The sequence below is a fragment of the Cynocephalus volans genome, chromosome 1, assembly GCF_027409185.1.
Source record: "Cynocephalus volans isolate mCynVol1 chromosome 1, mCynVol1.pri, whole genome shotgun sequence".
Taxonomy (NCBI): Eukaryota; Metazoa; Chordata; class Mammalia; order Dermoptera; family Cynocephalidae; genus Cynocephalus; species Cynocephalus volans.
In genome coordinates this window covers 268,353,803-268,379,416 of record NC_084460.1, presented here as the reverse complement: position 1 = coordinate 268,379,416, position 25,614 = coordinate 268,353,803, and the positions used below count along the sequence as shown (strand labels likewise).

General features: G+C 36.0%; 1 protein-coding gene across 8 annotated transcripts in view; it reads right to left on the bottom strand.

The window, feature by feature from the left end:
• NBEAL1 (neurobeachin like 1) overlaps nt 1-25,614 on the bottom strand; it is a 204,626-nt gene that overhangs the window by 1,138 nt on the left and 177,874 nt on the right. For 7 of the 8 annotated variants that reach the window (XM_063093907.1, XM_063093951.1, XM_063093959.1 and 4 more), the window contains 8 exons: nt 23,089-23,178; nt 13,964-14,073; nt 12,458-12,630; nt 11,328-11,422; nt 6,631-6,747; nt 6,064-6,225; nt 5,108-5,256; nt 2,629-2,764 (listed from right to left, as the gene is read on the bottom strand). In XM_063093907.1, coding sequence (XP_062949977.1) covers nt 2,629-2,764; nt 5,108-5,256; nt 6,064-6,225; nt 6,631-6,747; nt 11,328-11,422; nt 12,458-12,630; nt 13,964-14,073; nt 23,089-23,178 — 1,032 coding nt within the window. Of the gene's footprint in view, nt 1-2,628; nt 2,765-5,107; nt 5,257-6,063; nt 6,226-6,630; nt 6,748-11,327; nt 11,423-12,457; nt 12,631-13,963; nt 14,074-23,088; nt 23,179-25,614 lie in introns of those variants that run through there. The other variant, XM_063093967.1, reaches the window with a different exon arrangement.

Here is a 25,614-nt window from a genome sequence, read left to right as displayed (position 1 = left end):
ATTGTTATATGAAACGTTAATTTTGTAGAATGCAAAAGAAATGTTTTGTTAGCAAATTCATTAACATTTTAAAGATTTTTGATTAATAAAGAAAGGCTCTATACTGATTATGTCTTTCAGCTGAAAAAGGGCTAATGCTAATGTGTAAATTTAAAAATTAAATGTCCCAGTTATTTGAAAATTACCAGACTCCTTTATTTTATATACTAACAAAAATATGTATCACTTCATTAAAATAAGCTTCTCTAACTTAACGTAGCTAACAAGACGTATAGGTTTGGGAATTTTCTTTTCTTGCAACTGCAGTATATTAATGCCAATCATAAGGATAAAGAGAAATTAAAATGATGATTTCATGAAAAGAAATTTAAAAATATTTTGATATAAGAATTTCCAAACATAATATTTAACAATAGAATGATAAAAAGTAGTTTAGAAAATAAGAATAGCATAAGCCCTTTCAAGGTAAGGATCACAGTTTGTTCACCATTAAATTTGCACCACCTATCACTCTTCACAGCATAAAGTGGACACTAATTAAATATTAACTGAATCACTGAGTAAATGTCCTTTAAAAGTGCTTATACATCTAGATGGGGCAAAACCCCCACATGATTTGTTGTAATTACTTTCCCAACTGCAATCTACATTTTAATGATGATTCCTCTGCCGCCTTTTTTAACAGTCACTTTTCTAGGGTACATTTATTGGAGTGACAAAAGACAAGCCTCATACAGACACTAGTGGCTCTGGCATGCTTGTTTTGCATTTTCATTTCTAGATGTATTGTCTGAAACATTATTTCCATTAACCTATTACTATTTTTTCATCTAGTATAACTGACAGTAATATATAAAACTGGTATATGATTTAAAAATACACATTAATCAAGATTTTGATATTTTAGATAAAAACAGATCTTGAAATAGAAATATCTTTTCATAACTAAACATAGATCTATTTCATATTCTACTATCAAATTTATGGAATGAATTACATTTTAAATATGCAGGATGCTAAGTATCCAATTTTCTAAAGCAGATACATAATTCAGCTGATACATTCAAAGATGTAAAACAGACAATACTTTTATTCATAATTCAGATTCTATGTGTTGTAGACCTATCATTCTATATACATTTTTCAATGACGGCAAATTACCAAACTGATTTGATAAATATCACAAAATATTAATTTAGGTCTATCAAATGAAGTTGCTTAGGTGTTTTTTCCAATCAAGTTTTATAAAGGAAATGTATGCACATAATGGTCAGTTCATTAAAAAAATTCAGTAAAATCAGAAACTGACAAACTTACCTAAGGTGAGGGGAGGGCAGGCAAATTTAAAAGACACTTGAGTAAACCAAACAAAGTGAAACACACTCAAAGACCAAGTTTGAGCAGAATTCTTATGTAATCATCAGATTAACAGAGAACAGAAGGGCAGCATTTATTTGACAAATTTATTAATGAAGAATCTCAGCGTTGAATGGAAACATATGTAAAATGTCTTAAATATGAGTGAAATACTGAGATACAGAGTTATTAACATGGTTTGGGGGAATGTTACATCTGAAACTAAATTTTCCAGTCATTTAATTTAGTAAGATCTCTTTTTTGTTAAAATAATATCTTGAAAAGAGTCTAAGGACTAAAAAAAAAAATCATAAAATATTTGTAAAACAAAAACAAAAAGTCTCTTATGATCTATAATACATTTATTATAACCACTGACAGAGTGACAGTAATTTCTTCCCTTGAAAAAAATCCCTATAGATGCTATATTGCTAGATTTCTCAGGAAAAGACCAATGATGACTCTAAAAAAACTTATAATACTCTCTTAAATTCTATGTAATAAAATAAATTTTTTAAAAGAATCACTAACTTACTTGGAGAACAGCCACTAAGCTTTCCTAGGAATAAGAGTTAGATTTATGGTATCTGAATATTCAGTAATAAACCTTTAGCAAATAATTTATAGTAACGATAGGAAACTCACTGAGAATAAGCATGTTATGTGGGGATATTTGCAGTTCCAAGTAAACGGTCATGCTTTTACAAAAGGACAACTGACATACACTCATGCTAGGCACTTGTTAAAGTTACTTTTACTGTTTGTGCCTATATTTGATTTTTTTTTTTTTTTTTTTTTTTTTTTTTTTTTTTGCGTTTTTGTGACCGGTAAGGGGATCACAACCCTTGGTTTGGTGTTGCTCGCACCACGCTCAGCCAGTGAGCGCACCGGCCATCCCTACATAGGATCCGAACCCGTGGTGGGAGCGCCGCTGCGCTCCCAGCGTCGCACTCTCCCGAGTGAGCCACGGGGTCACTATATTTGATTTTTTATAAAGGCTTTTATGTATTGAAAATCCAAGCAGTGGTTTTCTTATTCATATCAAGTGGTAGACGGAAACTGCCACATGTGTGCTTTCAATTATATGATAATATAAACATCATTCTTGAATAATAGTTTTATTCTCTCTTTTCATTTACTGCCCTCTGAAAAATCAAATTTGTTTTTAAACTTGCCTATCCATAAGTGAGACTTCTGATTCAGATGGAACGAAGGAGAGCCAAAGGAATCCCCAACAGTATGGAAAATGAAATTCTTAATGCTAGGTTTTACCTCAGCTGGCTTGCCAACACCAACTACAATCAATTTGCCATCTTCTAAACCCACAAGAATATGGCTATATTCTTTGGTTACACAAACACAGTGGATAGGCAATCGCATGGCTAACGGGTTGACACTGAGATTCAAACTAGAAGAGAAATAAAAAATACATACATAATTACACAGACATATAATTCACAAAATGTTATACCTGGAAGATAACTTAATGATCATCTAGTTCTGTATTCTAATTTTACTGATGTGGGAACTTAGGTTCAGAAAGTCAAAGTGACACAAGGACTGATGTAGCATTAATTAAAATACTTGAAAAATAGATCTTCTTCTCTAGTCTCAACATGTCTCTCTTCTTTTTTTTTTTTTTTTTGTCGTTTTTCCGTGACCGGCACTCAGCCAGTGAGTGCACTGGTCGTTCTTATATAGGATCCGAAACCGCGGCGGGAGCGTTGCCGCGCTCCCAGCGCAGCACTCTACCGAGTGCGCCACGGGCTCGGCCCAACATGTCTCTCTTCTAACCATATGTAATAAAAAAAATTAATAAAGCAACCATCAACCTAATGTATAAGAATTATTTTCCTTACTCTCTTGAGAACCTTTCTTTCTTCAATTTTCCAATCCACTCTACTAATACAAATCTTTCTGATTCACTGTTTATCTAAGACAAATAGACTGTCTGTTCACTTGACAGAGGGATGTTGGTGGGATTAGAGGGAAGGTGAGAGACAAAGTATGGAAAAAAAACAGGTAGATAGGATTCTATGTGAATATTAACTAGATTCTTGTCCTTAGTGTCCTTCCTAAAACAGGTGGAAATAAAGTTCTTGCACCACAGTTCAGTCACCATTCTCTGAGCCTCATATTACCAGTGGGTATTTGTTCTAGCCTTGCCTTGACTTTATCCCGGAAATCCAGCATAGTACATACCATGCTCATTGCCATCCCTGTGTCTTTGTACTTTATTTTCTCTCATCTTGGCTACCTTCACCTCCAAAAGAAGGCCCTCCCTCTTTCTTTCTCCATTTCAATTCCTACTAATCCTTCATCAAGATTCCTCTGACTTCTCAGAGCCATAGTAATCCTTAATGTCTGTAAAATTCCTCCTGGACATATAATTAGTGCCACACAATTTAGTTTTTAAACTCTTTTAATTACTGTAAAAATACTGATATTTTCCCCTCAAAAATATCAATGTTTAAACCCTTCAAAGTCAGTTATTATGAATAAACATCAAAGTACTGAGCACACAGGCACTATCATTAAATGCTTTTCACCTTGTGGATTAGTAAGTTAAGTTTGGGTAAGAAGGCCGAAAAGCTCAAAAAGCATGGCTGTGGGGGGAAGAGAAGAGGGGAGGGAATAAGGTAACTAAAATTGGTCTATTTGCATTGTCTAATATTCCATTATGAAAAATGCCTGTGCTTGTTCACTGATTTGTGAATAAAGAATCCTACGATGCACATACTATGTTCTACGGTAAATTGCTAAAAGATCCCACTGATTTTTCTAATTTGAGATTCTCCTAACAGCACCCTGAAACCAAGGTTGTAAAAAAAATGTTGAAAAGATACGATTAGAATGGGGACTCAATGTTCTGCCATGGGACAAATAATGAAAAAATAAGAAGGAAAATACAAAAATAGGGAAGGGATTTTGGTACAGAAGTGAATCTGATATGAATGTAGAAAGAACACCCTGGACCAGAGTGATTTTTAAGAAAGGTTTTTTGGGGAGCCCAAGATAGTTTGAGCAGTATAAATAAGTCACAATAAATTTTTTTAAAAGGGAAGAAAAGACTGTATTTAGGGCACACATGTGTTTTGTGTATTTAAGCTAGGAATAATAGTGTTTTGTGTATTTAAGCTAGGAAATATGAAGAATACCAAACTAAAAACATCCAGGCTGGCCAGTTAGCACAATTGGTTAGAACGTGGTGCTGATAATACCAAGGTCCAGGGTTTGATCCCTGTACCGGCCAGCAGCCAAAACCAATAAAGCAAGCAAGCCCATTATTGAAAAGATTTTTTAAAAAAAAATCCACTAATCAAACATCCCTCTCCTTTACTGGATTAAATAACAAAAGATCCCCCTACCAATTTTATACACACATACCCACAATACACATACAAATACATTAACCTTAAAAATACTTTAGTATGTTTTACCACAATTTAAAAAGAAAAACTTTAGTTTGTAAAAATTAAATATAATTTGAACAAATTTCCAAAACCATAATCCAGGTGTGGCACTATAAAAATTTTTTTTCTGGTTCTACATACTGAAAAAAATTTTAATAGTGGTACAATATACATAACATAAAATTTCCTACATATTTTAAAATGTACATATATGTTTCATTTACTAATCCAGGAATACTTTAGCTTCCCCAATTTAAAAAATATTAGATTCCTGATTTCCGTACCAGGCTGGAAGTACTGCCACCTTAAGTGATACTTCAATAATTTTTACTATTTACCTGTGGAGATTTCTTATAGACAGGAACCCTTGTATGCTGCCTGTGACAATGTGTTCTCCAATTACACATATATCTGATACTTGTTCCTTCAGGACTTGAGTCCCTAGATACTTGCCATTTATAGAAAACAGATGTAATGCATTTTTATCCTGCAAAAAATTGATGAGGAAAATTTAATGATCTCAAATAAAAACTGAGTTTTAGTTTTTTGGTTCTTTTGGCAGCTTGCCGGTGCAGGGATCCAAACCCTTGACTCTGGTCTTACTAACACCACACTCTTAGTTTTTATATTATCAGTTAAAACTATGACTATAACAACAGAATAATCATTTAGTTTAAAATTTTGTAATAAAAATATGGTTATATTTAAAGAGAAAATGTGCAGACAATATTATTAAAGTGATTTCAAATCACCCTGCCAAGTTAATAAATATAAAAAAATCTCACCTTCACCAAAAGAATTAAAATTCCATACAGTCCAAAAAAACCCCCTACATTCTTAAAACTAAACAAAAGAAAAAGATTCTCTTAATATTTAAAAAGCTTTTGGATCCTCATCCTGACCAGCTGCCCTACCGCAAAAAAAATTAAAAAATAAAAAGAGTTTTATCACCAAAAGTAAATATAAAATTCAGGGCTTTTTTATTTATACCCTGCCTCGTGAAAAAAAAAATTCGACTTGGCTACCATTTCCACTTAAGTTTATGAAGTCCACATAATCAATAAATTATTTTTGAAATCATATATAGGCCAATAGAAATCCCCAAAATAAAATACAGATGTGAGGCCAATATTGTGAAGTCCATCTAGTGGTAAGGAATGAACAACTGAATGATGAAAGGAAAACATCTTTAAAATATGATATTCTTTCCTTCCTCAATGTGCCTCATATATAATGTGGGCAGAGAAACACACGCTATTGGTAGTCTATCTCGACTCTATAAAGTGTTATATACCTTGAGGGTGGTTTTTTCTTCAGTACTGGAGTAGACGACAATATGTCCTTCCGATGATATAGCCAGATTGGGAATGGTCAGATACAGAGAACTCTCACAAGGTGGCCGTAAAGTCCTCATGTACTGACCTTTCTGAATGGTATGTATAATCACAGTGCCATCCTACACCCAGAAAATATTAGAAAATGGAAAAGAACAGAAAAAAAGAAGAAAGTAAAGTGAGCCAGCTAAAGAAGTGAGAGAAAAAAACTGAGACAAATGATTATTCCACTAAGGATACATGTACCTTGGGAAAAATTTCAATCTTGAAATTTCAAATAATATTTTATTTCATAGAATGCCCTCTTCCCTCAACTAATAAGTCCAATAAATAAAATCCCCAAACATAATCCAGTGCTTTGAAGTTTTTTTCCTTCTGTATTATGCCACTTTTGTAAAGTCCTACACAAATATGGTATTAGATTTCTATGCTTTTACCAATTCCCCCGGAAAAGCTTCTTTAGATATAAATATTGCTACTGAATTTGTAGAAAAAATAATCAGTATTTCTTAAAGGTGAAATCTTACCCTTGATCCTGATACTGCCATGTCGAGCTCAGTGCTGATGCTGACACTCAATACCTCATCGGCATGTCCATAAAGAATCTGAAAAGGTTTAGACGCTAAGCCCACAGGAACACCTCCCTAATATTAAAACAGAAAAGCAAAGGTAAAGGTGTTTTCTTGCTGCCTATAAAAAGGTTTATAATTCTTTAAACTCTTTTTTTTTTTTTTTGTCGTTTTCGTGACCGGCACTCAGCCAGTGAGTGCACCGGCCACTCCTATATAGGATCCGAACCCCCAGCGGGAGCGTCGCCGCGCTCCCAGCGCTGCACTCTCCCAAGTGCGCCATGGGCTCGGCCCCCTTTAAACTTTCTAATCACAAACTAACATTGCAACTAGTTTTCACAAGTCTATTCATAGCAGTACTCATTCTTTCTCCTTGGATTCCTGAATTATTTTCAGTCTGTTGAAGCTCAAAAACTTGATGTGAATGGTCCCAATGTTGATTGTCTTGGATTAATTTTTCCAGGTATGTTATTTGCCCTCTTAATCTACAGATTTTTTCTTCCTAACTTCAAAGAAACATTTTGTATTATATCTCTGAATACTTTCACTTTTCCATTTATTGGAGTCTCTGCTTCAGGGACATCAATTATCTTTATGCTGATTTGGCTTTAATTTCTATATTTATCATTCTTTCTCTAATGGCTTTAATCTTTTTATCTTTTTCATTTGTATTCACTTTGATTACCTTAAATTTTTCTTCCATGACATTAATTTGGTTTGCCACCACATCAAATCTGTTTCTTGCTGTTTCTGCTTTGGGTTTATTTATATTGGTAATGGTATTGGTGTCAATCCGTTTAATTCTTTTGCAACTTCTCTTTTCTTTTTATTATACTATCTTATCATTTCATCTTTGAGTTTCTATTTTATTGAACAGCAATTCTTACTATGTTCTTCTAATAACACAATTTTATCTCAAAAATCTTAGTTTTCTTTCAGAAGAAGGAAGAGTCTCTCTTTGTGTCTTTAGCATTCTTTGTATATTACTTCATATAATATAAAATGTTTGAATAGTTGCCACGGTGTTTGTTTATTCATGATTATCCTAGACAACCCTGCCAAAACATTTTATCTGTATAGTGTGCATGACACTCCACTACATGGGACACATATCTTCCCCTACAAGTGTCAGTCTGACATATTTTAAAAATCAGGTAATTCTTGGCTTCTGGTCAAGATGGTGGAATAGACAGTTCCCAGAGTAATCCCTCCCTATTAAAAAGCAATGACAGCCCAGCTGCAGCTGCTATAGCTCAGGAGAAAAGGAGGAGAAAGTGATAGAGTTCATGAAGGCAGGAGAAGCCACAACAAGAGAAAGGATTGCTTTATTTCATGCTCCAGCTGCTTCAAGTCTGGAGCTGGTGAGCACACGGAGCAAGGGCTGGCAAAAACTGCAGCTGTGCCCTTCATATGAAGCTGCTTGGAGGTGGCAGGGGAGAAGAGGGCCTTGGTGGCCCTCAGGCCAGCAACACCACTAACAAGGTTCCTGTGGACCCACATAGGAGAAAGGAGCCACAGGCAACAGAAAAAAGGAGCCTCTCAGAGGCTGGTGAACCTTGGCAAGGTACCAGCGCATGGTCCATCCCATAGGAACTGTTTGGAGTACAGATGGTGGGGGAGATAAGCCCACCAGAGGAACACTGGGGCCCAGCATGGACAGCTGATCTGCCCTCCAATCAGCACATGACACCCAGTGGAGACTGATCAGGAATAAAGAACTGTAGGGGTGCAGTTTGCTGAAAAGACTCAGGCCCAGACCAGAGTTTCCAGACAATCCACTTGTAATGGACCTCACAAGACCTAGTAGTACATATGAGGTCAACAATTAAAACCTGAGCTGCACAAAAAGACTTCCCCAGGGAATCAGCAGTAATGAAGCAATTTAGTTTAGCTCAACTATGGATTTCAAGTGCTGGTTCCCACAGGAAGTTCCTCCACTTTAGAAGTAAGCAAAGGACAACAAATTAGTTCCAGTGCAGAGTTTAAGTGGTGGGAACAGCAAATAATCCAACACAGAACTGAAAGAAAAAACAAAACACCCAGATCAAACCACAGATCAAAGTTTGATATCAACTAGTAAAGGTCTAACACCACCAAAGAACACATATAAAACCTAGAAGGACCAGAAGCCCCCTGGGGTCCCAAGCCAGAGAGGGGGGAGGGCTGAGGGCCTCAGCCACACACCCCTGAGAGCCACAACCAGCCCAGTGACAACCACCAAACCAACACAGAAAGTGCCCTGGGCTTCTGAGGTGGGGTGGTAGGCGGCTGAGGGCTTCATCCACATCCCCCTGACATCTACATCCAGCCCAGCAATGACTGAGCCACCATTGGAAGCCCCCTGGTCTCCCCTGCCGGAATGAGGGGGGTGCTATGGGCCTCAATCATGCCCCCACTTCTTCCTCCTTTGTACACCCTATTTCCCTTCCCCTTCCCACCTCCCCCACAACTGCTCCACAACAACATCTTAGAATGAGGCATGGAGCCGGGGAAAGCCGAACCCAGACGCAATGAGGCAAGCTGCCACCACCAACCCAGGGCCCCACCAGGGTCCTGAGGTATGGAGCCAGGAGAAGCTGAACCCAGCTGCAACCACATAAAGAGCACACCAAAAACACCATTTCCAGGTGGGTAGCCCACCACAGTCACCACAATTGCCATGGCTGCTGCAAAAGCGGCTAGTCTCTACAGCAGCAGTCACAGCCACCGTGCAGATGGCATGCCAGACTCTCAACTGCACTGACACAAGGACAGGCACCAGCTGAGACCAAAAAAAAAAAAAAAAAAAAAGAAGACGAAGAGGTCTTCTTTCTCCACAAAGCACACTCCAGAATAAGAGAAGCATCATCTGATTTATGATAAGAGGGGAGGACTTGATCACACCTGTCTCAGTACTGGACAAATCATCTAGGCAACAAACCAACAAGAGGAACAGTTAATCTACCAGATGGAGAGAACAAATCAATAGTTATTAGAGGGGGGAGGGGAAGGTATTCTTAGAAAACACACACTGAAGTGATTAGGGGTAAGGGAACATGATGTTGCCAACTTTTATGGCTCAGAATAAAAAAAAGATGCTGAAGGAGAAAGACACTGGGAAAGAATGCTAAGACAAATGGTACAAAATATACTATTTTTGCAACTTTTCTATAAGTTTGAAATTTCATTAAAAAAAAAAGTTATCAAAAGAAAAAAAAAAAGATGGTAACTTCTTAAATGTAGAAAACATGACTAGTGAAACCAAGCAGCAAACACTATACTAAATGGCAAAAAAGTGAATGCACTTTCATCAAAATCAGACATAAGGCAGGGATGCTCATTATAATTTTCTTACCTTACTGCATTAGCTAATAATTGGATAGGAAAATGAAATAATTAGTATAATGAAAAAGATAATCACTTATTTTCAGATCACATGATTGTATATCCACCTTATTTTCAGAAAATCCAAGAAATACTAATAACTATGAGAGCTGGATAAGAGGACTTGGTGCAGTGCTTCAATACAAGATAACTGTACAGAAATCACTCAAATCACTGTACAGCTTTTCTTTATACTAGCAATAATCAATTAGAAATGAACATGATTTTAAAAAAATCCATCAAAATAGAAATAAAATATGATAATTAAAAGTAAACATAGTAAGGTACAGGACCTAACTGGAAAAAAGTTATAAAGAAATTTTATCAAAGGACATAAAAAAGACCCAAAACAAAAATGGGAAGACATGTCCTATTCCTGGATAAGAATAATTATAAAAATGTCAGTCCATACCAAATTAATATATAAATTAAATACAATTTCAATAAGACTAAAATAGAGTTGTTTTTTTTTTTTAGGATATGGTTAAAATATTATTAAAGTTTATATGGAAGAATAAATGCCCATATAAAACTAGCTGAGAACATTTTTAGTAAAGGAAACACAGTGTGTGTGTGTTTGTGTGTGTGTGAGAGAGAGAAAGAGAGAGAGAGAGAGAGAGCGCAACCCGCCTTACCAAATATTAAACTACCAAAATAAAGACATTTTGGTATTGTCATAAAAATAGATAAGTGTAGAAGAATGGGAAGCCTAGAGAAAGATCCATTCTAGTAGATAAAGGTTGTTTACTTAATAATTTATTCTGGCATAAATGGCTTTCTACTCAGAAGTAAACGAAGTTTTATAAAATGTAGAAACATAAAACAAGAAAAATTCTAGATAATATTTTTATAAATACGGGGTGGGAGACAGTCTGTTAAACAAGGCAGAAAACCCTGAAGCCATAAAGAGAAAACATACTTACTGAACTAATATTATGAGTGCAATAGTCAATGAAAATCATAAATCCATAGTTCCTAGTAGTTCCACCAGAAAGGTAAGTAGGAATATTAATATGCTATCAAGACAATAAAAAATAATTACTGTTTTCCTAGGAGAGAGGTTAATATGGAGGAATTTTTGGAAAGTAATAGGGGATAAGTTAATGAATCAGACAATAAACCTAGGAAAATCGTGGTGATTAGGATAGGACAGAATATGGGTAAAAGAATGTAAAGGAGCTCAAACAAGTCACTCACTGCCAGAGAAAAATTCATTATCCTATTAGTACATGTCAATAGTATTCTCAGGGTGAATCTCTGATCTAAACCAAGAACATTTAAAGTGTGACTACCTGTTGTGTTATTTGCCATATCATGCATGTTGTATCTCTTGAACCAGAAATCAAATGTATTCCACAGTAATCTGTAGCTAAGCAAGTCACAATATCTGTAAGAAAAAGGAATTAAATAAATGAAATTGGCTTGGTTTTGCCGGAGCAGAACTTTAAGAGTAATTTTAGTCAATGTTTCAACTATTACTAAATCAGTTATTCTAACAGGGAGGAATGTAGGAATGGCGTTGGAAAAGCATTGGGAAAGAGTGACACAGGAAAGCAGCAGTATCAAAATCACTTAGGAGAGCTTTATTTGAGAACACCCTTCTTTGAGTGTGAGGAGTAGAGCGGGACATAGGGAATATCTATCAGAGTCTTGGGAGGAGACGACAGCTTGAAATGGATCCCTGATTAATTCTGATAGGCTTCTCTGCTCTCTCATCCCCATTCATCTTCTACTCCCTTTGGGAATTACAATCCTATAGAATATGTGTGTCCTTAAGAAAAAACAGTACATATTATACTGTAAATTCACAATATACAATATACTTTTCCTGAACTATAAACAGCCGAGATAAGTGACATCTTAGGAGTCACTGGTACAGAAGTAGCTAGCGGCAGACTCCATTTCCCTTCCCTACCGGCTTTATTAGAGAAAACCTATTCAATGCTTTATTCTTATACTAAGAAGGATCAGGTTAAACTAGATGCAACAATTTTATCTTTCTCATGTTTTACTGTTAACATAGTAATTAGCTAGTTGATGTCTTATTTAATGACGACAGATTTTTTGTCTTAATATTCTAATTTTTAACACACAATATTTTTTTTAAAAGACTTAGCCTAACATCTTCCAGACACTATGAAGCTATATTTAATTTTTTCTTTTTTTTGTGTGTGGCTGCTCAGTACAGGGATCAAACCCTGGACCTTGGTGTTATGTATTTAATTTATATGGTGCTTTAGTATACCCAAAATACATGACAATCCTATAGAAAGCATATAATATTTACAATATTGCACTATCAAAAAGGTCACTCAGCTTCAAAAGTAAAATTTAATGCTCTTTACAAGAAGCAAGTCCTACTTTTATGGTTTTAGAAAAAACAGAAATTTTCTTTTTTTTTTTTTTTAAAGTTAATACTTACCCATATGTCTGATATTGTGTGAGATAATTTTGTCTTTTGTAAGTGACATCACTTGAATGCTATTATCCCAGTGTCCAGCACTGAAGAGTAACTTTGCATCATGTGATACTACAAACAGCTTAGAAGTGACCTCCAGCCCTGGAGCAAAAGGACCATTCATACTACGTTGGGTTCTGTAAACACAAATATTAGACTTTTCCTTAAAAGATCACTTAGGCCAATATCAACTCTTTCCTAAAATTTCTTTAAAAAAAAAAAGAAAAATAAGTCCCAAATGTTCTATTTAAAATTTCCACTAGTAAATGATGAAGACTTTCAAAAAATACATTAATCTTACTTTATTCATATTTTTTGTAAAATAAAAATATATACAACAAATAGTGTTAAGGATTAAACATAAAGAAGTTAGACCTGTGACAGTGTAAAATGGGTTTAAATCTTGACTTTCAAAGCCAATTTAATAAAATATTGGCAATTCTGTAAATGGTAGTCTCAAAGTATAAAGACAAGACAGGATATGTCAGGACCAAAAAAATGAGAAATAAACTAAAACCAGGTGTCTTCTACATAACGTGATGAATAGGAGATAAATCAGGCAGATAAACACATCTCTAACAATACTCATGTTGATTGTTTTCCATTCCAACCAAAGCAAACATGGATTTTATCTGCTTTCAATTGAAATACCTGTGAGCTTAGCCAATCTAGATTCTGTAGAAAGATACACGTGATTGCAATTTAGTGTGTGTACAGTAAGTGAAGGCTAATTCTGACACTTCAGCTCCAGAACTTTATTATTCAATTTTAATTTGCTGAGAATACGCTTTATGCAAAGTGCAACAGTACTAAGACCTATGTGGAATAACTAGAAAAAAACCACATTACACCTGATTTCATGGAGTTTTATTCTAGTTGAGGAAGACAAGAAAGATACAATAATAATATCATTTTAAATAGTTTTAAAATATATGTGCAATTTGATCCTCAAAAAACACTGAATGTGATTTAAGTAGAAAAAAATATAAACAAACATATAGCTAAGACAACTAGAGAAAGAAAAAGATCGTGTTAAATTAGAATGTAACTTTGGAGACTAAAAAAAAAACTAAGCTAAATACTAAATTCTTGTTATATAAAACACATAGGGGTTATTTATTAAAAAATAAGGTAGAATAAAACACAATTAAGTCTACTATTCCAAATGTAATTTTTGTTTCCACAGCTGATATTACAGAAATTCAGCTTTGTCTTTAAACCAATATCATGTTAGGACATAAAAAGAGGGGAGGGGAGGGAAGTGGGGGCAGGAGGAAAGGGAGGGAAGGGAATAGGGAGGGAAGAAGTGGGCAGGGAAGGCAGGGAGGAAGGGAGGGGAGGGAGAAAGGAAGAGAAAATCTGGATCTCAAAATATTTCTTTCAAAATAACATGAATCAATTAATCTAGCTGTTTTTCCTGGCAATAAGGTATTTGCTGCAGCTGTTTTGCTTTACATGTTCATTGCTTACTTTGGATTTGTCACTGTTTGATCCTTGAAGAACGTAAAGTAATTAGAAATGTTTCTGTCATAAGGCAGCCATCCATGGGTTCCGATAACGTAATTCATGCTTACTGTTATCTGGAAAAGAACATAGGAAGACTCAAATTAAGTGAAAGACTTAAAAAAGCAGCATAGAATAACCAGATGCTCACCTGATGTTAGCATTTCTCATTTAGGGAATACTATTGTGGGACTGTGTACTTAAAACATGAAACTCATTAAGACAGTCTTAAAATAATTCAAGTGGAAAAAGCTCTTTGTTTATCATAATATCAGAAAACTGTCAAATATATTATTCATCAGTAGTATTACCTTCGTCATAATTTCTCAAAGTTTGTTAGCACCCCTTAGTTGGTAGTCTGAAGAAATTCAGGGTCAAGTCTTACCATAAAAATGTGATATATTATATCATTTAAACATACATCAGAAGTAGAAATTGAAATGTTAAGATCTCCCTGCAGTGACAGTCATAGTGAATACATTCTTTTCAAAATAAACAGCTTGATTATAAAAGTAATAGGTTACCACCATCCCCCTCCCTGCCCAAATTCAGGTAACTTTAAAAAATTCAAATATTAAGATTGAAAATCACAAGAATTCCACCACTCAAAATATATTATTATTACTTTTGTATTTTTTTCCTAGACCTTTTTTCTAAGTGAACGTAATAAGCATACATATAAAAAATAAGTGTAGTTCTGGAATCTCTGCCTACTGTGCTACACTCCATTTAACATTTCCAAATTACAAAATTAAAATAAGACAGACCTAGGTTTGGTCCATGTGCCAAGGTCCTGTATCCCTTACTTGCTAGCTCTGTGACCTTGGGTAAGTTACTTCTCTGAATTTTAATTTCTTATCTGTAGAAAGGAAATAACAACAGTAGTGCCTATCTTACAGGACTGTTAGATGAAATGAAAAATTAATGTAAAATACTCATTAAAGTGCCCTGCATGTATACCTTATTACATTCTTTATTATTTCTCATTATCATTATTACAGCTTTATAATAAACTTGCATATAAGATGTTATCTTCTATTTTTCTTGTAAAACGTTTCCTAGTTGTTTTCACATATTTATTCTTTCAGATAAACTTTAGAATTAGGAGACTAAGGAGAGGGAGGGGTAAGATGGCCTACTAGAGTTGTCTGGTGTCCCCTTTCCTCCATGCAAAAAGAGACCAAAACAACAAACAACTATATTTTGACTGGAATGACTGAAGAAGTACTTTGTAGAGCACCAAGGGACAGACAAAATCCCTGTGGGGTACAGAAGACCAGGATAACACCAGACAGCAGAGCAAAGCATCCTGCCTCTGCTACACTGCCTCCCAGCAGTGACTGGCTGGAAGTCAGGGAAGATTTCTCCTTATGGAGAAAAGGTAAGCTGGAAAAACCTGGTTGTTTCCCCTGCTGCCACAAACACCAGCAATTCTTGCCAAAAGAGAGTCCCCCAGTCCTCATAGACCCCAAATCCAGTTTGGAGATGAGCTGGGAGTTTGTACAGTTGCATGGCCTCATAGTAACAGCCCAGACAGAGCAATTCCCACCTTCCTGACCTAAGCGGTTATGGCACAGACCTATCTTGAAACCTAATCCACTGCAAGAATGCATCTTGCCCTGAGGGCCAGTGGAAACTGACCTTCTCTATCTTTAAGGCCCCACCTTCATTCTACTATGTTCACACAGGTGCCTACAGGACCATGATCACAGCTGTATGGAACCTAGGAGGCCAGACAGAACAACCAAGACCCCAGCATCTGAACCCAGGCAACACCCCCACACCCCAGGAGAACAGGCAGACCTTCCCAGTGGGGAAGCCACTAATCAGCAGCAGTTCAGCACATTCACATATACCCGCCCTGAAATGCCCACTGAGTCCACAGGTGCAGGCCAGCCTGACATCCAGTTTGGTAGATGCTCAGCCTTCCCTTGGCGGTCCTCCATAGGGCTACTGGATGTTGCTGCACACAGTGCTCTCTGTGCACACCTGCTCCCTCAGGCAGTGGCTGAGCCTCTTCTGTGTAGGCTACCATGGAGCTGCTGGGCTCTGGTGAACACTTGCAGAATTGCTTCAGGCTTAACAGTCTCCTACAGAGCTGCCAGACCCTGCTGCAATGGTGCACACCTGCTCCCTGCCTGACAGTGGATCAGGTGGTGACTCTGCCTCCTCCAGCAGGTCTCCACAGAGGCACTGGGCCCAGCTGCACCTATGCAGGCTTGCAAGCTCAACAGCTGTTCTGGCAGCCCTTCACAGAGTTTCCAGGCCCTGCTGCTCTGGTGCACTTCTGCTTCCTGCTCAACAGCAAAGTAGGCAGTGGCTCCACCTCCCCCTCGCAGGCCTCTAGAGCTGCACAATCCTGCTGCACTCCTGCTGGCTTGCTCCAGGCTCAACTGCTGATCTGGTGGCCCTCCACAAAGCTGCCATGCACACCCGCTCCAGGCTTAACAGCTAAATGAGCAACAGCTCCACCCCCCTTTGGCAGACATCCACAGAGCTGCCCTACCCTGTTGCACTGGTGCATGCCTACTCCAGGCATGAGAGCTGATATGGCAGTGGCTCTGCTTTCTCCAGCAGGTCTCTGCAGAACTGCTGTGTCTTGCTGCACCTGTGCATGCCTGTTCCCTGCTTGAGAGCAGATACGGTGATGGCTTTGTCTTCCCCAGTGGGCCTCCATAAAAACACCTGGCCTTGCTACATCTACATATGCCAACTCCTGGTCAGGCAGAGGCTACACCTCCCCTAATGGGTCTTCACAGAGCCATGTGACCCCCCACCCCATGCCCAGGCTCACTTGCTTCCAGCTCAGGGAGCACCCCCTGCTCCCCTCTGAGGAGAGACAACCTCAGAGCTAAGTGCCCATGCCTGGCCTGACTGCTGGTTGGGCAGTGACTCTGCACCTCAGAGAGACTACCAAATAGCCTATTGGCCCTCTGTGCCCACACACACCTGGCCCAACAACTAGCCCAGAGTCTTTGCCTTCAGCAAAACAGTGTCAGTACTGGCACAAAGTCGCACTGTCTAAGCCACTGAGGCATTTGCAGAAATCACTGAAGAGGATTAAAACTGAAGAAACTACATGGAGACTACACTACTGAGTCTACTCAAAACCAAAGCCAATGCAACATGTCCAGCAGACACCCTAGGACCCACCTAAAGAAAAAACTCATTTCTACATAATCTACTCCATAAACTGAGAAAAGCAACTACTCCATTAGATGCACAGATATCAATGTAGGGACATAAGAAACGTGAAAAACCAAGGAAACATGATGCTTCCAAAGGACCACAAGTCTCCAGGAACAGACACAAAAGAAAAGAACAAGCATGAAATGCCTGTAAAGGAATTTCAAATAATGATCTTAAGGAAACTCAATGAGATACAAGAAAACACAGACAAACAATTCAATGATATCAGGAAAACAATTCATGATCTGAATGAGAAATTTTACACAGAGACAGATATAATAAAGAACCAAACAGAAATCTTAGAGCTGAAGAATTCAATGAATGAAATGAAAAAATACAATTTAGAGCTTCAACAATGGACTAGATCAACCAGAAGAGAGAATTTCTGAACTTGAAGACAGATCTTTTGAAATAACCTAGTCAGAGAAAAAAAGAAATAAGAATAAAAAAGAATGAAGAAGGCCTATGAGAGCTATGGGACACCGTTAAGCAAATGTTTGAATAATAGGTGTCCCAGGGGGAGAAGAGATGGAGAAAGGCACAGAAACCCTATTTAATGAAATAATAGCTAAAAACTTCTAGAGATGAGAGATATGAACATTAAGATTCAGGAAGCTTCAAGTTCCCCAATTAAACTCAACTCAAAAAGATCCTCTACAAGGCACATCATAATCAAAACTACAAAAGTCAAAAACAAAGAATTCTATAATCTGCAAGAGTAAAGTGTCAAGTCACATTTAAGGGAATTCCCATTAGATTATCAGAAGATTTCTCAAAAGAAAGCTTTCAACCAGAAGAGAATGGGATAATACATTTAAGGTGTTGAAAGAAAAAAACTGTCAACTGAGAACACTTTATCCAGCAAAACTATTCTTAAGAAATGAGGGGGAAATAAAGACCTTCCCAGACAAACAAAAGCTAAGGGAATTTATCACCACCAGACCAGCCTTACAAGAAATGCTTAGGGGAGTGCTAAAACTGAAACGGAAAAGGCAATAATTAGTACCACGAAAACTAAAAAAAGTACAAAACTCACCAGTACAGGTAAATTCATCATTCAAACACAGAATACCCCAGTGGTGCTATGTAACAACAGCTACAATTAGTGGTTAAGGAACATATAGTAGATACAAACAAATCAAGGCAAAACCCATAAATTATGTGTGGGAGGAAGCCGGAGTATTTTTCACGTGACAAAAGTTAAGTTGATATTAGCTTAAAATAGACTTTTTATGTTAGCCCCAAGGTAACCACAAAGAAGAAATTACAACAGATACACAAATGAGAAGGAAAAAGAAAACAAAGCTTATTAGCACCACAGAAAACCACTTATCGAGAGGTAAATAACAAAAGAAAAAGAAAGGAACTAAGGATCTTACAAAACAACCAGAAAACAATTAAAGAAATGGGAGGAATAAGTTCTCACATATCAATAATAACCTTGAATGTAAATGGATTAAATTCTCCAATTAAAAGATATAGAGTGGCTGAATAGATTTTAAAAAACCAGACCCAACTATTAATATACTCCCTACCAGAGACTCACCTAACTATTAAAGACAAACCTTCACTAAAAGTGAAGGTCTAGAAAAAGATATTCTAGGCAAATGAAAACTAAAAGTGAGCGGGAGTAGCCATACTTATATCAGGTAAAATAGACTTTAAATCAAAAACTGTAAAGAAAAAAAAGGGGGATTAATTCAACAAGAGGATATAACAATTGTAAATATATATGTACCCAACAGTGGAGCACCCAGATATATGAAGCAAATATTATTTGACCTAAAGGGAGAGATAGACTTCAACTATACTAGGGGACTTCAACACCCTGCTTTCAACAAAGGACAGATCATATAGACTGACAATAAACAAAGAAACATCTGACTTAAATTGCAGCACAGACCAAATGGACCTTACTGACATTTACAGAATGTTCCATCCAACAGCTGCAGTATACACATTCTTTTCAACTGCACACAGAACATTTTCCAGAATAGATCATATGTTAGCCCACAAAACAAGTCCACACAAATCTTAAAAGATAGAGATCATATCAAGTATCTTTTCGAACCACAATGGTATAAAAGTAGAAATTAACAACCAGAAAAACTTCAGAAACTTTATGAATACATGGAAATTGAACAACATGCTCCTAAACATAGGTCAATGAAGAAATTAAAAGGGAAGGGGCCAAGCCCGTGGCACACTCGGGAGAGTGTGGCGCTGGGAGCGCAGTGACGCTCCCACCGCGGGTTCGGATCCTATATAGGAATGGCCGGTGCACTCACTGGCTGAGTGCCGGTTATGAAAAAGACAAAAAAAAAAAAAAAAAGAAAAAGAAATTAAAAGGGAAATTAAAAATTCCTTGAGGCAAACAAGAATAGAAACATCATACCAAAACCTATGGGATATGGCAAAAGCAGTTCTGAACAGAAAGTTTATAGCAATACATGCCTTCATCAAAAAGATGTAGTAAAGAATCTAACAATACATCTTAAGAAACTAGAAAATCAACAACCCACTAAACCCCAAATTGGCAGAAGGAAAGAAATAATAAAGTTCAGAGCAGAAATAAATGAGATAGAAACTAAAAAAACAATTGAAAAGATTGGCAAAATGAAGAGCTGGTTTTTTGAAAAGATAAACAAAACCGATAAACCTTTAGAGCTAGACTATAATCAAGAAAAAAATAGAAAAGACTCAAATAAATATAATCAAAAAAGAAAAAGGAGACATTACAACTGATACCACAGAAATACAAAGGATCATAAGAGATTATTACGAATAACTATTCACAAACACATTTGATAACACAGAAGAAATGGATGAATTCCTGGACACATACAACCTATCAAGATTAAATTATGAAGAAATAGAAAATCTGACCAGACAAATAATGAGCAAGAAAATTGAATCAATAATACAAAGTCTTCCATCAATGAAAAGCCCAGGACCTGATGGCTCACTACTGAATTCTACCAAATATTTAAAGAAGAACTAATAACAATTCTCCTGAGAGTATTCCAGAAAATTGAGGAGGATGGCATTGCTTTCCAACTCATTTTATGAGTCCATCATTGCTCTGAGTCCAAAACCAGACAAGGATACAACAACAACAGAAAAGAAAATTACAGGACAATATCTCTCATGAACATAGGTGTAAAAATATCTCAAATGTGATATTAGCACATCAAATCCACCAGCTCATTAATAAGATCATTCACTGTGATCAAGTGGAATTTATCCAGGGATGCAAGGATGATTTAACATAAGCAAATCAGTAAATGTGACACACCACATTAACAGAAAGACAGACAAAAACCATATGATCATTTCAACTGATGCAGAAAAAGCACATGACAAAATTTAACATTCTTTCACAATAAAAAACAAACTAGGTATAGAAGGTATGTACCACAACACATTAAAGGTTACATACGACAAACTCAAAGTTAACATCATACTGAATGGGGAAAAGCTGAAAACTTTCCTCTCAGATCAGGAACAAGACAAGGATGCTCACTCTTGCCACTTAAATTCAACATAGTACTGGAAGTCATAGCCAGACAATTTATAGAAGAGAAAAATAAAAGGCATCCAAATTGGAAAGGAGAAAGTGAAACTGTCCCTATTTGCAGATGATATAATTTTATAAAAAGAAAACACTAAAGATTCCACCAAAAAAAAATTAGAATAAATGAATTTAGTAAAGCTACAGGTTACAAAATCAACATACAAAAGTCAGTAGCATTTCAATATGCTAATAGTGAACTATCTGAAAAAGAAATCACGAAAACAATTCCTTTTACAATAACTGCAGAAAAAATGATACCTAAGAATAAACTTAACCAAGGAGGTGAAAGACCTCTACACTGAAGACTATAAAACTTTGAAGAAAGAAATCAAAGAGGACACAAATAAATGGGAAGATACCCCATGTTCACAGATTGGAAGAATTAATATTGTTAAAATGGCTATTCAGCCCAAAGTGGACTACATATTTAATGCAATCTCTATCAAAATGCCAATGACATTCTTCACAGAAACAGAAAAAACAATCATAAAATTCATATGGAACCAAAAAACACCCCAAATAGTGAAAGCAATCCTGAGCAAAAAGGAACAAAGCTGGAGGCCATCACACTATCTGACTTTGAATTACACTATGAAGCTATAGTAACCAAAATTGCATGGTACTGGCACAAAAACATAGATCAATGGAAAGAATAGAGAGCCTAGGAATAAATTCACACACCTAAAAATAAATAAATAATAAATTCACACACTTATAGCCAACTGATTTTTGACAAAGGTGCTAAGAACACATATTGGGGAAAAGATGGTCTCTTCCATAAATGGTGCTGAGAAAAATGGATATACATATGCAGAAGATTGAAAGTTGACCCCTCTCTCTCACTATACCCAAAAATCAACTCAAAATGGATCAGAGACCTAAGTTTAATACCTGAAACTATGAAACTACTAGAAGAAAACATAAAGGAAGTTTCTTAGGACACTGGTCAGGGCAATGATTTTATGAATAAGACCTCAAAAGTGCAGGCAACAAAGCAAAAATAGACAAATAAGATTATATCAAAATAAAAATCTTCTGCATAGCAAAGGAAACAATCAATAGAATGAACAGACAGCCTACAGGATGGGAGAAAATATATGCAAACTGTGGATCTGACAAGGGATTAATATCCAGAATACATAAGAAATGCAAACAACTCAACAGCAAAAAACCCGATTTTAAAATGGACAAATGATCTTACCAGACATTCCTCAAAAGAAGACATACAAATAGCCAACAGGCATATGAAAAAATCCTCAACATCACCAATTATCAGGGAAATGCAAATCAAAACAATGAGATACCACCTCACTCCAGTTAGAATAGCTATTATCAAAAAGACAAAAGAGAACAAGTGTTGGTGAGGATGAGGAGAAAAGGGAACACACTGCTGGTGGGAGTGTAAACTAGTATAGACATTAGGGAAAACAGTATGGAGGTTCCTCAGAAAATTAAAAATAGAACTACCATTTGATCCAGCAATCCCACTACTGAGTATTTACTCAAAGGAACTGAAGTCAGTATGTTGAAGAGATATCTGCTCTCCCATGTTTACTAAAGCACAATTTACAACACCCAAGATATGGAATCAACCTAAGTGGCCAATAACAGATGAATGGATTAAAAAAATGTGGTAAATATATACAATGGAATACTATTCAGCTATAAAAATGATGAAATCTTGTAGCTTGTGGCTACATGAATGGACCTGGAGGACGTTATGTTAAGTGAAGTAAGCCAGGCACAGAAAGAGAAATACCATATGATCTTACTCATAAGTGAAATCTAAAAAAAAAAAGTTGATATCATACAGGCATAGAGTAGAACAGTGGTTACCAGAGAGGGGAAGGGAAAACAGAGGTTGACCAATGGGTACAAAATTACAATTAGATAGGAAGCATAAATTTTGGAGTTCTATTGCACAGTAAGCTATGGTTAACAGTTAACTTTCATCCATTACATGATAGAGAGGCTTTTGAATGTTCTCACCACAAAGAAATGATAAATGCATGATGCGATGGATATACTAACTACCCTGACTCAAGTTTTATACAATATATATATATATCAAAATCTCAGACTGTACCTCATAAATATGTACAATTATGATGTGTTAATTAAAATATATTTAAAAAATTAAAAAATAGTAACTACTTAAAAGCTGTGTAAATAGAAGATATGTTTGTGTACTTGGTCAAATTAATTTTATAAAAGTTTTCTTTATTATTTTTAAAAATGGATTTCTAAAAATGCTATTTCCTCATTTTTTTTTTTTTAAGTTGTAATGGATATATACATGGCAGTGTGAAAAAAGTATAACTTGACTTACCAGTAACTCAGGGCTGCCTTGAGACATAAAAGAACGAGTCTGATTTTTGGGGACGATGGCCTTTAACAGTGGAATACCATCACTAATTCCCTATAAAATAAAAGAGGTTTAGTGGATGGTTTGTACCTTTGTTAGGTACAAATTATTGGCAGCTTCTATTTCTTTAAGGAAGGATGAATCAATCCTGTGATACAGCATTTTATTCTACTGAAGCACTCAATCATTTAATTTAAAATGTAGGAAAGGAATCATATACCATGTTTGGATGGCATACCTGAAACTTCTAACTACTCTGCTGTTGAACAGAGATGTAGATTTCAAGGAGTAGCAATCATTTACATTGGCCAGTGATTTCAGATCTTTCCTTTTCCTTGGCTATACTAACTTGAATATAGAGTAGAAAATATAGATTATATAAGAATATATTTCTCAAGTAAGTCAAATGGTGAAATCAGTAATAATTTATAGAAATTTTCTTTTGGGCCTAACTTTCAAAAAATAGACCTATTCCATTAATTGAGGTACTCCCTGAAAGCCACAATAGGACCAGAACATAAAGACAGTTCTCAGAAAACATCTGCCATTATCTTATTACAATGTGAAAAAGAACAATGATTTGAACTCAGCTCCTTGATGTGACAATAGTTCAGAAATGATACCTAACATTTATTAGGTAAATGATAACCTAACATTATTGGGTATGTACTATGCACAAGGTGTTGTGTTCTAAGAGCTTTATAGAAACTAAATAATGAATTAAAAAATTCATTATAACTTAAAAAATTATAAAAAGTTAGTGCTTATCTCTTTACAATTAATTAATCAAAAGAATGACTTGCATTTGAACAAGGCTAAATGAAAATGGTGTCTGAAAAATATCCATCTATTAAGCCCTTGCTTTTACTACCACCTTCATTTTCTTTACCACTTTAACACCTAGGAAGGCCATCTCCTTTCATATGAATGTATCAGGAAATGCCTCTTGAGATGATGAAAAAGGATTAACAAGTTATTGTTACCCAAGGATACCTATAGTGCTTTTTATCCTACTCCACATACTGGTCCTAGGGGAAGCTACAGTGTGACATCGTGGGTACAGAGAGGGGCAAAGGTGTCACCACACTACAGACAGGACTCAGAATGTATAATCATATAAAAACAATGTCACAAATGATTACACATGGCAAAAATAGTTCTATAAGCATTACACAATAAATATAGTATTACATCTCTTTGGATTCCCTTACTGGCCAGATGCCAAAAAGTAAAAAAAAAAAAAAATAGCCTGTTTGCAAAGTTGGCTGTTATATAAAAAATATATATATACATAGTACTGCATCTCCATCAGATTAAGGGTCAAATAGGGTTTATGAGTTGCCTTATGTGCAGTAAAGAGTTAACACAGCAAGTATGAGGCTGCTATCTTTAGAAAGCCTGTTTGCAAGGTTGGCCCTTGGCTGGCATCTGGGGCTTGGCTGGCAAATAGTTCCTTACACTAACATAAAACTTTCCTTCAATGATTAATGGGGGTTCATCACATCTAGACTGTTTGCACAAACAATATGGTTTATGCAGAATACCTGCTTTTCTTCTGACATCTGGAATTTTGGTATGTGCTAGGCAGAGGGGTGCATATGCTACCAGTCTTCAATAAAAACCTTGGACACTAAGTCTGTAATGAGTTTCCGTGGTAGACAAAAATGTGTTTTCACATTTCATTACTGGAAGAATTAACCATGTCCTGTGTGACTCCACTTGCAGAGGACTTTTTAATGCTTGTGCCTGGCTTCTCCTGGACTTCATCTCATGTGCCTTTTCCCTTTGTTGATATTGCTTTGTACCCTTTCATTGTAATAAATCTCAGCAATCAGTGCAACTATATGTTGAATCCTGTGAGTCTTGCTAGCAAATCACTGAAAATGGGGGTGGTCTTGAGGACCCCCACCACATCCTGGAAATTAGTTTTCATTTCTTTTTTTTTTTCTTTTTTAATTCAATTTTATTTTTATCAAAGTAACATAGACTCTGATGTGATCATTTAGTTTTCACTTCTGAGCATTGTTTCTATGTGTTCTGAGTTCTAGACAACCAACTTAGATACTTTTGGAAAACAACCAACTTTGTAGAGTTTGTACTGGTAAACATTAAATAACTATCTCAATCAACATGAATCTAGAAAAAGCAACAGATTAATTCTGAAGTGCTTTCACAAACATGTGAAAATATATCTATACTTCTTACTATGACATTGTTCATTTGAGTAAAATTTATTACAAAGCTGTAACTGTTAGAAACCTCATAAATTTTTTTTACACTAAATTACCAGAAAAATCTGTTGCATTTTCCCATGGTATTGAACCTAAGAAACACATTACATCGATGCTCTAATGCAGGGTTTTACAAACTATGGCCTAGTGGGACCAATCTAGTCTTCTACTTGTTTTGTAGGCAGTGGGTAAGCTAAGAATGATTTTTGGATTTTTAGATGGATACGTTTAGAATGGTTATATACGTACCTACTTAACA